The sequence below is a fragment of the Passer montanus genome, unplaced genomic scaffold (genome assembly GCF_014805655.1).
Source record: "Passer montanus isolate IOZ18808 unplaced genomic scaffold, ASM1480565v1 scaffold3, whole genome shotgun sequence".
Taxonomy (NCBI): Eukaryota; Metazoa; Chordata; class Aves; order Passeriformes; family Passeridae; genus Passer; species Passer montanus.
Window position 1 is genome coordinate 8519118 of NW_024367707.1, and position 14650 is coordinate 8533767.

A 14650-nucleotide genomic window follows, 5' to 3' on the forward strand; every position below is an offset into this window, starting at 1 on the left:
ACTAGTGCATTTCCCCAAGCAGAATTCTTTCATTGATTGTTAAGCAGTTCAGATATAAACATGATAAATCCCGGTAGTGTCCAGTAACAGATTTTGTTTTCCTGCTTTGAGTCTGACTCCTGCTACACACTTCATATAAAACAAGCTTCAGTTTCAAGTAAATGAAATTTGTCAAGTGATTAGACATAGTACTACATAATCCCTTAGGGATTTCACAAAAGGAGGTCCACTGATGAGAGATTAAACTCTGAAAGCCATTAGTGTATACGGACAATAACCCACCTCAATGCAGATTTTGAGTAATTAATGTACAAAATGTCCTGAATAGATTGACTGTAAAACCACCTTGAACTGATAGATCATTCTTCAAAAATTACAGCAATTCTTTCTTCTGATTGAGGAGGTTCTTTTAAACCAATGGAATTCATGTTACAGTGAACACTGAAGAAAGTTATCCGTATGCATTAGCAGCTGCGCAAAACAAAATGTGTTGCTGAGTGTGTTTATGATGAGTTTATGGCTTCCCTTTTGTTTTGGCAAGGATGAAAGAACAACATGTAGAACAGTAAATCTGCTTCCAAGTCAAGGAGGTTGATCTGTTGCTTTCATCAAATGCAAGCAGGGAGCCTCCTATCCCAATGTTATCACAATTTCTTATTTTTTCTGTGATAATTTTATACTTTGGATCTCTTAGATAAGTATATGTATGTAACACTTGTAGGCTTTGTTCTTGCTGGTTCTCTGATTCCTGAAAGTAGCACATGGTCTCTCACATTATGCTCTATATTTCTCTTCACTTAAATTCTCAATATGCTTCACAGCAAATTAAAATGCAGAAAGCTGAAACAGTCCTACTCCTAATTTCTATAACAAAACAAATAGACCAGATCCCCTGCAAAGTTACTGCTGTGAAGTGATCATGGAGGAGACTTATTTGGTTTTGGGGGACAGATTTTCCAAAGTGCTAAATCGGTCGAGTCCAGTTGGGTTTTCAGATGGGCTCAGCAGGCATCACGTACCTCTCAAATGTCAGAATTTTTCAATAGGGCTCTTTCACCAGCAGCTCCTGTGGAGGAAAATGGGCTTTTTTTCCGTGTAAAGAAACTTGCAGGAAAATGCTGCTGCTTTATTTTGGGGTACAGAACAGAAGATTTCATTTACTCTCTGGATCATATCTCTTACTTGTTATGCCTCACATGCTTGCCAGCCTTGCAACATTTTCTTCCTCCTCTAGGATCCTACCCGGACTTGGTAATGGCCATCCTTTATGAGATGCCCTAGATCCAGTGCAACCAGATCAAGGCAACTGCCACAGCTTGAAGCAGTTGAAGTCCTATCACAGGGTCTTTTAACTCTTCCTTCTAGAAATTAATTGCAAAACCTAAGGAGATAAACCATCATCTGAAGGGGTTTGGGAGATGCTGCTATTGTTAGGACTGAGCAAGGGAAGATCATGAGCATTTTGCTTTAGGTACTCAAGTTCACACTCAGTATGCTTTTCACTGTCAAGTTCTGGGAAAGCATCTGCATTTGTCTAATAGCAAATTGTGCTTTTAAGCTAAGAGGTTTTTTCCCTTAGCTAGAATTTTAAACTGCATGTTTTTGGGGTGTGCTTTCGATGCAAAGACCTTCTTGATGATGTGCTGCAGTTTTGTGGAATAAATACTTGGAGGAATTTGGGCTAGGACTACATGCTGTTTGTGTACAGGTCTCCCAGTACTTGGGAGGACCCTGGAGAGCAATGCTGCTGGAGCACTTGGCATGAATAGCGAGGTCTATTTTCAGTTTGAGCACCTAAAGCACTCGTACGTGAGCAGTGGTGCCACACAGGTATTGGGTTGTGTTTCCCATCTCTGTGGCAAATGTGGGCAGCCAACTATTTTGGACTGCAGTGTGGCTGAGACAATTTGTACAAGCCAATGTGCTTTATGAATAATCACAGATTGATAAATGAAAATAATTGCAAATTATTTAGACTTTTTAAATTTCCTAAACTGTATAGAATTCCCGTGCTATCTTTTAATAATTTTCATGAATCCCCTGCCTGATTCAGGCAGCGATACTACCCAGCTGATGGATTCAGTGTTTATCTGACATTTGTTTCTCTGCACCCAGATGAGTGGCTGCTGTCCCAGTTTTTATAATTGGAATTGGAGCAACCCTCATGTTGATGGAGATAAGAAATAAGTCAGCTTTATGCTGTGTATCAGCAGCCCTTATCAGAGGAAAACACCATGAAAGCTGAAGCAAAATGTTTAACAGATACTTTGCAGGGCTGCAGGACAGATTGGATGCATTTTAAAGATGAAGGTTTACAAATTATTACAAATGACAGGGTTTATCTTGCAGGCATTAAATTAAATCAAAACGTGAGGACTGGGCAGGCAGATTTACTGAGGTGGAATAAATAAGAAAAACGAAATGCCGTTTTGCATCAGCAGTGAAGGATATAGATCCTGATACACATTAACAGAGACAAGAAGTTTCCCTTTTCATTTAACTGTGAGAAATACTACCAAGTTGCAAAATAAAATAAAAAAAAAAGAAAGAAAAATATTTAAAAAAAGAAAATAAACCCCAACTGTGGATGACCATGGTGAATTCACCAATTACACACAGGATGGAAGAAAGCCATGATACTGGGGTTTAGGTTCCTTATATGAATACATATGATGTTCAAATTGCCTATGCTCTGCGAGGAATAATGAAGAGCAGTTTGAGCAGCTGTACCAAAGGTCCCTTTTAATTGGCTCTTCCGTGCTTATGTTCTCTTGATAAAAGAAGACCTTGTGCTCAGTCATAGCTGTGAGCTTTATTATTTTTATGGTATATGAAACCATGTTTCGGCTTTTAAACTCTAAACAGGCAAGTATATACCAGTCAAAAATAGAAAGAAAATACTTTGCTTCTCTTGCACTACTGCACACAGTTGTACAGTTGTGTTTAAATGAAGCTGTAAAGTGCAATGTGTGAAAGGAATGGATTGTCATGCAGTTTATTTCACTTTTAGTGAAGTTATTTTTTCACAGTGAGTTTATGAATTTTGATGCATCACAGATGTATTTTTCATTACAGCAAATTGGAAAAAAAAGTATTTTTAAAAATATGTGTTATGATCATCAATCAAAATTTCCAAGGTACCCACCTAATGCTAGGTTCACACAGTGGTATCAAAGCTGTCAAGCCATTCAAAGATTGTTAGTACACTGCATATTTTCCCCCATTTTAAGCAGCTGATTGGTGTTTCAGATCCACTGACAACAATAACTGCTCTAAGTCCCTGAAGAATACGACTGTAGGAAGAGAGGTCCAGCCCTGGGAGAATCTGGGACACGCGATATTCTGGGGATAATAATTTGGCAGGCTTAGTGATTTAGGTTTTAATGAATAGGATTTGGTTTCTAAATAGGAGGGGGTTGACAAATACTCGGAGAATGTACTCATAGTGGTCTGAACAACCTCATGAAAGCAGAAAACCTAGACATATGTGCCATGGGATATGGTAACGGGGGTGGGGGGAACCCAGATGGCACTGTATGTGCACAGTGGATTTTGCAGCAGGAGCAAAGGGGGCAATGAGGGGGGAAGGTCTCATTCAGTTACTCTGACCCTTCCCCATTTTCTGCCCAGCCTTGCTACTTGTCCAGTATTCATCACCAGACCATCATTGACCAAAGAACACCCTCACTTTTCTCCCATGGACTGCTTCATCAGCTGAGACAGATGAACACCAAAACTGTGTTTCCTCTAAAACCATAAGATAATGACAGCAGCATGAGGATGTTGAGCACTGTGAGTTTGATTACAGGTGTGCAAGATGATTCATCCCAATGAATATTGAACACCACAGTCACCATCCGTGTGCCTGCTTTGTGTGACATGAAAACATTGTCAGTTCTGTAGCTGCTGTGTCTGTGCAGGACTGAGGACAACCTGGTTCTGACAGGAGGCCTCGAGCTTGTCTGTGGGTGGAGGATATTGTAACCTAGACCAGGGAATGCAGTTAGTGCAGTTAGTTACTCAAAAAGCAAAAGGTAAAGACACCCTTAAGCCTGTTTCCTTTCCCAGCTATTCAGGGTACAGAGTTAAATTCCAATGGATATGGACTGTGTGCAGCAGTTGTGAAGCCACTGAAGCCTGGGAGCTTTTGACCTGGTGTTGATTTTACATGAGTGGGCCTGGGTGGGTCCCAGCAAAGTCACCCAGAGACACTCTTCAGCCTCAGAGCCCTAAGGGCTACCAAACAGCCATTGCTGCGTGGCTCTTTGCAGAGCAGTGGAAAAACTGAGATTCCTTCTGGAGTTTGAGCTGCCTGCTAATGAAAGGAGCCCTGTTACTACAAAACCAGAAATTGCTAATTAGAGAAACTGCTAATTAAAGAAACCAACTCCACAGAATATTTTCAGTTCCAGAAATGATGCTACAAAGTTACATGATGTCTCTGTGTTTCAGGGTTTGATGTTTGTACCACAGCAGACAGGTGACTTCACCAGCATTCCCCCCAGGCTAAGGGAGAAAAGGAGCTGCCTGCTCTGCTGCTCTGAACAAGTGCTTTTTGTGGCCACTGCAGGAGAAATCTCAAAACAGTGGGTTCAGGCTAGTGGGATAAAATCTTGATGTTGAAGGTTTGGCTTAGATGTGGCTGCAGTACAAATGAATAATTCTTTTCTTTTTAGAAGTCTTTGCAGCTGGTTGTTTTTATTTATTTTTTTTAATCTGAATCTGTTACCAGTGTCCAGTAAGTAGCCTCAAAAAGGCAGGGGGCAGACATTGGGGAGGCACAGAAGGGGAGGTATGCTGTACTAGCAAAGAATCTTGTTTTCCATTTTGTACCACATTCAATTTTTATGGTTTTCCTTGTGATCTCCAAAGCAGGATTGTTCCTCTCTGAGCCAGAAGGAGATGATATCATCCTGAGAATGTGCAGTCATTTTGGAACAGTACTTTCAACACATTTTGAATTTGTTATGCTCATAAGATGTGAAACTTGTCTTTCCTAAAAGGAAGAGTGAGCCATACAATACAGAATCATGTCTTCTGTGGAAGATTTACTGATACCTGCTTGCTGGTTTGTGTGTGAGATGCAGAGAGAGGAAAATTACTAAGTCACAAAGTATCCTTTAGAGAGCCATTGATAGTAAATTTATGTACAAAATTCAAAAGACTCTTAGTATTGGAGTTTGCTTGCTTTTAAAGAGGACCAACAAATCCTTGGTTTAAATCTCTAGATCCAGCATTTGGATTCAAGGCTGAGATTTTTTTTCTCTTCTTGACATATGCAAATGTGGCTGTGCCAAACTCCTCATTGCACAAGCAGCAAAACCATATGAGAAGGACTAGGTCCAGAACTTCTGAGCCCCTCACAGGCTAGAAATGTATGGCATTTCTACTTCTCCTGCCCCTTGAAATTTGTGTCTAATCTAGTCTGCAGTAAATGGGATTATCATCCTCACAACCTTCTCGTTCTCCACGTGCCCAAACGCTGCTGAATTGGATTTGTTTCAGCCAGAAATGATGGTTGCTTTCTCATTTAGCCTCTGCACAGGGGGACTCTGGTGCATTTTGAATAAAGGTCTGTCAGTCTCACCCTGACAGCTTTGACAAGGTCATAGTGGTAGCAGTGGGGACAGGGAGGCTCAAAACTGATTTGATGCTGTCTCCCACCTCTTCAGGGCACAGAAACCCTGAGCCAGTGAGTGTGCCATGAGTGTGTGAGTGGGTGAGGTGAGTTACTGCATGGGGGGTCCTGTTGCTGGGCTTCCTCCGAAGAGACAAGGAGAAGCAGAACTGCTCTTCTTGGACATGAACCTGGAATAAATTGTTTTTAACACAGTTGGTCCAGATTTTTGGATGTGAGCAGAGCCTAGGTGAAATAAAGCCTAGGTGAAATAAAATCAAACTTTTATTTTTTAATGTAAGAAAGTATCAGTGCAAACCTTTGTGTTTGCCCTACCTTGACATGAAGCAATAACCTTTTTCTTTGACAGCATTAGAGTCTTTTTAAAAAACAGGTAATGTGATTTTCCATTACTTTACCTTCCTTTTCTGCTGGAGCCGAGCTTTTTTTGTCATGGACAAAGAGAGGGAGACATGAGAGTGGGTGGGAACAAGGAATAGAGAGCCCTTCCTTATGTGTTTTAACTCAAATCCTAGGTAGAGTTTCAGCTATTCAACCTTTCTTAACACCTGTGTGAGCATTTTCCTCTTGATCATCCCTCCTAATCTCTTCCCTTAGTCTGTAAGGTTATGTTGTTTCAGTTCTGAAACTACAGTGTGTTTTTTGGGCTCTTGTTTTTAAAGTTAAATGACTGAAAGTACTGAACTAAAACTTGCTGGTGACACTGACTTTTTACCACCTAAAATTGGCAGTGATCACCAGACCAGAAATGGAAATTGGCAGGTACCACTGGATGTACAGGAGTTCAAGGCCACACCGGTACCATCATGTGCCAGCATTGAGAGGCAATATTAGTCCTTTGGGGATTCAAGGTAAATAAAGGGCTGGGTGAAAGGGAAATGAAGAGTTCAGAAATGGTAGTAGCATAAACTTAATGCTTTGCAGTAGTCCTAACAATTTAAGATAAACGTTCCTCTGTTTTTCTTGTTTTATTTGTTAAGGCTGTAAGGAGTGTACTTCTTTTGTATGAATACTTGACATAAATTTGAATTTCCTTGTTAATGCTTGAAAGACAATAATGCGTGGTGTGAGGGACAGCTTCCTTTTAACTGTGCTCCCAATTGCTTCAAAATTGTTTACGGATGAGCTGAAATAGTTTGGAGGTTTATGGGGATGAATCTATCAGACTTATCAGCCACAAATGCAAAAATTACAGCAGTGACAGCACATCTGACTCACTGGTAGCTTATGCTTCCTAGACAATATTCTGTGGTTTGCATTTTTCCCTTGCTAGAAGCACTCAATGCATACGTGAGAGTCTAGAGGAGGACTGTAAAAATGAGCCTGTAAAAATGGTTTGGTGATTCTACATGCCTGTCCTTTTGATGTCTGGCTTGAGATCTCAAGAAGATCCTGTTTACTTTTAATGAAGCTTTATTTTAAGGATCTGTGGGGGAACTGAATTTTGAAGCATCTCAGAAAGGCACCTGAAATCAAGCCTATGATTGATCACATTAGAAAATTCCTGTCTGACTGATGGATAGCACAGCAAGGGGTGTATATGCTCAGAGACAGCCTTTGCAGCTAGCTCAATCCAGAATTCTCTTCTCTTTATGGAGCTGAGTGACTGAAGCCTGCTTGACAGCTTGTTTGCTGGAGAGGCCTGCCTCCGCATCAGAGACTTTAATAGCAATGCAGGGAAATATTCACCAAAGCTTGCTGCCTCATCCTTCCCCTTTCCATTATATTTTCCTACTCTTGTGCTTTAGGATTCAAATGTTTGTGTATTTCAAACGTTTTTTTTTTCCCCAAAAAATACATAGGTCTCAAATTATGATCTCTGTCTTCAGTATCAATATTAATTTGACCATATTTTATGACAAGTTACCTGGGGACAGGTTTGGGGCTGCTAGAAGACATTTCCAAACCCCATGCTTAGTGCACATGGGATATTTTACACACAAAGGAAATGCTTCAGGGAGTAGTGGTAGATTATGAATGCTGCCTCCCAGGGCTGTGAAGGATGTGGAAGGAGCAGGCTAGACCCTGGTTATCAGGGTCTTGGGCCCCTTCAGCTGTCCCCAGTGATGAAACATGTCCATATGTGCTGGCACAGATGAGCCAGGACACGGAGATGCACAGCCTTCTGTTGCAGCAGCTGGGAGTCTGGCACCTAAAATGGTGCTAGAAACCCTTGCTTAGGCAACTGAACCCTTTTCAGTCTGCCTTGGGAATCTTTCTGAACTAGCATGTAGGTAAATATGCCTGACATGAAGGAGTTGAGGATGAAAGGGTTCTTGGTGATGGCATAACCACCCCACCCTCTCACAGAGCCCAGAAATGCTAGCTCAAGGGAAGGTGTTTTAATGGCTGCACTTAAAGAAATTAAAAGTCTTTTAGGCAAAAATGAAACCTCTCTGAGCAGGTCTTCAGTAAAACCAACTTGCCAGTGATGGAAGAGCCACTGTGAAAATGCTGGTCTTTTCTCTTGTCCCAGGGAAGATGTCACTTCAGTCCCAACACAAATTCCTGCTATAAGATGCCTCCCTGGGTGGCACTGGCTGCTGTGCTAAGATAAACTCTGCTCCTTTAACAAACCACAGGATTTCTTGGGTGCCTTTGTCTCCTCTGTCAATGTCTAAATGGGTATCACTGTGAGGGCACCTCTGTGGCAGTCCTCATGGCATCCAGCTCTTCTCCCAAGATCTCCATGTACAACATGATCTCACTTCAATTTAAGCTTGAAGCCAGCTCTTGAGCAACTAGGGAAGAATCAATGTGGGAGATTCATTGCAGTGCTGGAGCCAAGACATCCCCAGAACACCTGCAAGCTTAATGAGCCTTTCAAAATGCTTAAACAACTTTTTTTCCCAGAAAGCAAAGTACCATCTTTTTCTCTAGAAAGAGAAACTTTGCAATAGTTGTTTAACATGAGCTTAGCTGTAGGCACTATTCCAGGTTGGGTGGGTGTTGTTTGCTCTATGAAATTTTTTCTTTTTTTTTTTTGAAACTTGCTTCCCTCAGATGCTGGGAGGTGTTTCAGCTGCTCTGTGAAGACATAAGGGCATGTGAAGGTGGAGTATCTCACTGAAACAGCCCTACTGGTCCTTTGCTGAAACAAGCTCAAGTTTTGGAAATGATGTGGTGGGGATTCAGCTGGGGAAATAATAGCATGAAAGCTGTTGCAGAGCAAAGGGCTTTTACAGTTACAGTTCAGTTTTCTCATTACTCCTCTTGTTCCATAGTTGGATGAATGTCTGGGAAGATCTTCACATCTTCAGTTCTCTCTTAAATTGAGAATTTACCTTCTGAATCTGAGGTCTGTCAGGCTGGAATACATAAGCACACACACACACATATGCACAAACACACAGGTTTTGGCCCTGTTGTCAGCTCTAGGGAGAGAGAGGTTGTGTTTCTTGTTTGCTTCTTTATAGTTTAGGGAGGAGTCAACTGGGGAAGCGGTCAATAGCGGTGGCTGAAATCCAGTGAGGCTAAAGTCTTGCTCTCCTGCTGGGTGCTGAAGGCTGGTGGAGGGTGAGGTGAGTTACAGCTGGCAAAAAGGTGGAGCTAAGAGTTTCAACTCCATTCTTCCAGGTAAGATATTCACCTTTGGTTAAAGTCAGCTTTCAAAATCATGTCAACCAAAATACAGGTGGGTCTGGAGGATGGTTGGATCAAGGAAACTCAAATGTCCTTACAGATTTTCACAGAGCTATGGAAGTTACTCATGAAACCAAAATGCTTAGGTGCCTTTGTATTTCCACACTGAACTTGTCTAGACCTTCAGGCATTTGGATATCTTTGGCAGTTTGCCCATTGCTTCATCTCTTTTACCTTTCTGCCTTGAGTTTGTCCAAAATTATCTCCTGGGCTGACATCTTTTGAAGCTGCAGTTCCAGCATGTTGAACTTCCTGAGCATTTCTTCAAGGAGGGAGAAGTAAGGGAAGCAAAGGGAGAGAGGCCAGAGCAAGGGCAGAAAGGAAGGAGGGTCTTCAGGCCTGTTGAGCAGTGAGTTGTTGATGTTTCAGCTGAGAGTTACAGTTCCAGTTTGGACCAGAAGCTGCCCTTGCTGGTGCAGTGTGTTTGAACTGTGAGTTCTGCATGCCAGTGAGCATTTCCACATGCTCAGGCTGCCCTGAATCCCAAGGGTTATTTTGGATAGTAAATGCTAGAACAAGTGTCTAGGAGAAATAACGCCAAAGCTTTTATCAATAATGCCTGATCTGTCCCTTATGTGAGAAATCTATTTTTTAAATCATCAGCCTAATTTTTTTCCTGCAGAAGTAGCTTAGAGCTAAGAAATATCTCTCAGGTATTCCCATTGAAACCTGTTTTAAGTAAGGCCTTTTCCAAGGTATAAATTAGGTATTTTTCTTCTGCTATGGATTCCACTGTTTCATAGGCCAAAAGTAAAACAGAGAAGACATGAAGTAAAATGAAGTTCTGCCTGACCTTTGTCCAAAAGCAATGAAGCTGGACAGGAGCTATTCTGTCATCCCACCATCTTGTGGGGCAGCAGTGTTCTTCCTGTGCAGGTCTGACTCCTTTCTCTCATACAGCAAACACTGGGATGGGCACTTACAATAAGCATGGATGTAGTGATTCCTATTCCGAGGATTTTACTGTCTGAAAAAGATGACTTCAGAACACCTGTGAGCTTAATGAGCCTTGCAGAGGTTGGAATTATATAGATGGGGTGTGTGTGTATTTCACTAAATTTGAAGAAGGTAAAGTAGATAAGGCATGTAAAAAACACATTCAGATCATCTATCTTTGCATGAAACAGGTTTGGTTTCAGCAACAGGAGTGCAATTTTTTTCCTGTAAGAACTGCTGGTTTGGGAAGAAGTGATTTGGAGGAAAAAAATGAAAGAGGGTTATGATTGCTGCTATCTGTTCTTAGTCTTCTCTGCATCATTTAACACCATCCAGAAGAAACTAATCTTGCCTTGGTTGAAACAGCCTTTTCTCTAATTTGAACATAATTTTTTCCTTTGTGAGAGGAAAAAAATAGCTTTTGCTGTGGATGAACATTGATAACTTCTGAAAGGCTGTTTGGTTTGTTTGAGCTTTTTTTGTTTGTTTATTTGTGGGGTTTTTTGTTACTCGTGGTAGAAGAAAAATAATGCTTGATTTTAAACCTGTGCTTACTGTATTTTTGCAGACAAATTCAGAAAGCACTTGATATCATTACTCTTACAGTACCACAGCAATACTCAGTGCTTTGTGGAATTGAAGAAGGGTCTGCTAATGGTTCCTCCAGGCTGTGAGATGCTTGTTCTTACTGTGCACCAATTCTGCATTCTCTGTGTTGGTTTCCAGCACAGGAGGTGTGTGCAAGGACTTTTAGTTCTCTTCTGCACAAGAATATGGAAGCATCTAACTGATAACAGAGAATAAATACCTTCTCAGAAGAGGGGAATTAGCTGTATGACAGTGCTGAAACCAAATATCTTATATCTCTATGAAGAATAACTGGAGAAGTTACAATTAAAGATGACGTTCAGCAAGGAGCTTCTTGTTCTTCAGGTAGCTCTTCAATTGTAGAGGTTGGGGTGAAGTTTACTGGATGGATCAGACTACCCCAGATCTCACAGGTTTTTACTTGAAAGAAGCAAAATTTAAGATGAACAGGAATGAGTAAGGATAGGGCTTGAACAAAGACTTCCATGTGATTTAATGCAGAGCCTTTTTATTTTAGTCGCTTACCAAAGCATGGAGAGAAATTTGTCCCAGGCTTTAAACTTACACTGGTATGGTTAAATATTCTATCTTATTGTGTTGTTGCCACTGACCCTTGGCTGCAGGTGTGGGTGACAGATGTGAGGAGTGACCTTATTGCCAGGTGCTGGCTTAGTCTCATGGAGAGAAGAAAGAGGTAAATTCCAATTCTGCTTCTGAGGTATTAGCCTATTACCACATCCCTCACTGCTTCTCCTGTGGCTGCCAATCATGCAGCAGGTAGGAAAATGTACATCCTAGCATGCATAAGCCAGTCAGAATGGAAATTTTCAAACATACAGTGGGTGGCAGACAGTAAAATTGGCAGTTGCTTTCATTGACATAAAGTTCATTTTCTGACAAAAATCCATGGTGGTTTAGGCCTCCAAGGGTATTATTCATGCTTGTATTGGGTAGTCTTCAGCACTGGGGAAAGCAGGATGCAAATGTCAAGTACTGAGTTGTCCTCTTACATTTATTTGTGAATTAGGAGTGACACTACCAACACTGGGCTCCTGTGGATGTGTAGTAATGAGCCCGATTTAGTTCGATGGCTGCATTTAAGATGTTATCTAGTGCTTTCATTTAAGGTGTTATCTAGTGCCTTTTCTTCCTTGGATTTCTTGCAACCTTCCTTTTGTTACAACAGTTCCTCCCCACGTGATTTTTGTGGTTCTTTGGTGGAACATGAAGTGCAATTTCTGCTGTGTATTAACTGGGTTGGTGTTTGACAGGCCAGCATTTCTTAAAATGTGTTACACAATTACGGGAAGTAAGTGACAAGGAGAAAATGATGCCCATTGCTTTATCTTTCATGGGAGGGGAAGAAACCAGACTTCTAAGGAAAAGAAAGTGGGAACTAACTCAAAGACAGCCACAGTATCCTGGAGGTTTAGCTCCCTGAAATGGAAAACTTTTCAAACCTCCTTTCAGGCTTTATTGGTTCCATGGTTTTTTGTTCATAGTGACCTTGACTATGCGCCGGTGGTTAGAACCTGAGATGCATTGAAGCACTAGTTCAACCTAGGAGGTGTTTGGAACATTAGACAATAGGCTGGTTTTCTGCCCAAGAGGTGTGAATATTCCTTCTTTACAGCATGTTTTCCATGCTTTGCTTTAAGGGATGGCTTTGTGAACATCAGCCTGTCTCAGTTTTTCAAGTCTGGGCTTCAAGAACTTATGTATGATCTTACTAGAGCAAGCCCTAGGAATACTCAAGGAAGCTACCTGATCCTATTGCACTGTCATTTGTAATTTCCAAAACACATGTTTGACCTTTGTAGGATGAGGTAGTGTGTGAGAACTGCCTCTTTTTCTTTTTTCTTTTTATTTTAAGACCGTTTTCCATTAATTCTCTATTACCTTGCCATTCCGAGTTTAAATCTTAAAGCTGTACTTAAAGTACCAAAGGAGGTTTAGCCACACAATCACCATTTGGCATGGGAGATTGAATGGCTAAGCCCCTGCATGCATGCAGTAGGCTGTACACTGCTGAGCAGATTGTATAATTGTTCATCAAACATTAAGCAACCAATTGCCGATTTATGTACATATGTAGGTTCATCCTTTACCAATTTCCTGTGACTGATAGCTGCCAGGAGATTAAAAGAATAGCCAGTTCCTGTTTCTTTTTCTTCTCTTTATTTTTGTCCTTTAGCAAGAATATTTGTGTGTGTGTGTGTTTAATAGCATTCATTCCCGGGAGAATAATCTCAGTCTTTGTTTTAGCTGGCCTCCTTCTGAGAGTGTGTTAAATCTGTAGCCAAGATCACAGGCAGCTCTGGGCAAATCATTGGGCTGTTATTAACCTGCCTCCATGGCAACTGCTGCTCACCAGCCTGAGGACAAAAAATGTTTTTATTCTGCTGAGTTGCACAAAAGGTTCTAGTGATGCCTTGCACAAAATGGCCATTGAAAGGGAAGATGCAGTGATGTGTGTTTGTGCTGTACAGTTTCATATTTAAATCGTTTTACACTGTTTCGTTAGAAGTGGATATACAGCTGAACAGTGCAGCGTTTTGGCCATATGGAAAGTAAAAACTACCAGAAAATTGGAGCTGAACTTGTTTTAATACTACTTATTTTTGTCAGCTTGAGTTCACAGGCCTTTAGCCTGCAGTTGTCATCAGAGTGTTAGCAAGTTATTTTGTGAACATGAGCTAGGCAAACATCTTCCTGGGGTTTCAGTTGTACTGTGTGAAGATAGTTGCTGACTTAGACTTGCAGAGAGAGAACATAAAGGTTTCCTGGAAAGCTTTCTAATTGTTTTCAGAAATCCTCTGTTTTGCTTCAGTTCTTCTTTGGGAAGCTTGGTAAGCATATCTCACTTCCTGATGAGCTTCAAATAGTGGCTGGTTCTGAAAGCTGCTCTTAGCAGTACTGTTTTAGGCTTGTGTTAAATTGTAAAATGGGCTGTATTGCTTGGGCTAGGCATGGCTTTAATCTGCTCATAAAGAGTGTTCACAGTGGGATCTGGGGGGAGGTCTGGCAGACCCAGCACTGAGATGAGGTTGCATCCTGCAGTTAGTTACCCTCTGGCAGGAGCCCGTGCAGCTCTGCTGTCAATTTGGTTGCAGAATGACTATGTATGGATGGATGCTGTCTCTTGGAAACATGCTGGTTTGGGATGCTTCATGTGTTTGCAAGCTGGCTGTGTGCTGTTTCCAGGTGTGCCAAAGTCTCTCTGATTCCTGCTTTAGTCTTGGGGTCAAGGTGAGTAGTTCCTGCAGTTCCACATTTGGGCAGTTTTCTTTGTTCAAAATAATGTGGTTGCTTTAGACACCTCTGAGGGTGTCTAAAGCCGAGATACCATTGGCTTTGTTCTGCACTGAGAAAATGAAGACTACCCAAATTCTGTGATACCTTTTTACTTGGACTGCAGAGGAAGATAGAGTATGGCCACAAAGACAATCTTTGTAGCTGCCAGTTGCTGAGAGGTGAGAGGGGGTCTGCCACTGTTGCCTTGTGTTTGAGGGTCTGTGGATTAGTGGCAGATACTGTCTTGTGTTTGGGTAAGGGATCCAACAAACTCCTCAGGGCAAACGTCCTGCCAGTGGCCTGGAAAGCTGGCTTGGCTGTATGGGGTATTAAACATCAATTCTGGGCCTACACCTGTTTTTAGCTTTGTCAGGTTGCTCCCATTTTCTGAAGCCAACAGCTTTTCTTTTGGATCTTGTCAATCTCTTGGTTTTGCTTCCAGCTGTTTTTATTTTCTCTTTGATAGGATCCTTCTCTAAAGCAGTCTGTGGGATCAGCACAATTTAAATGATCAACCTCTCCACACTGAGCAATGATCAGGTGTTGGTTCTC

General features: G+C 41.5%; 1 protein-coding gene across 5 annotated transcripts in view; it reads left to right on the forward strand.

The window, feature by feature from the left end:
- The window catches only part of GPM6B (glycoprotein M6B), a 107667-nt gene that overhangs the window by 77098 nt on the left and 15919 nt on the right, over positions 1–14650 (forward strand). For 3 of the 5 annotated variants that reach the window (XM_039714255.1, XM_039714254.1, XM_039714256.1), the window contains exon 2: positions 6370–6489. The exons of the other annotated variants lie outside the window; for them this stretch is intronic. In XM_039714255.1, coding sequence (XP_039570189.1) covers positions 6370–6489 — 120 coding nt within the window. The remainder of the gene's footprint in view (positions 1–6369; positions 6490–14650) is intronic. 5 annotated transcript variants of the gene reach the window in all.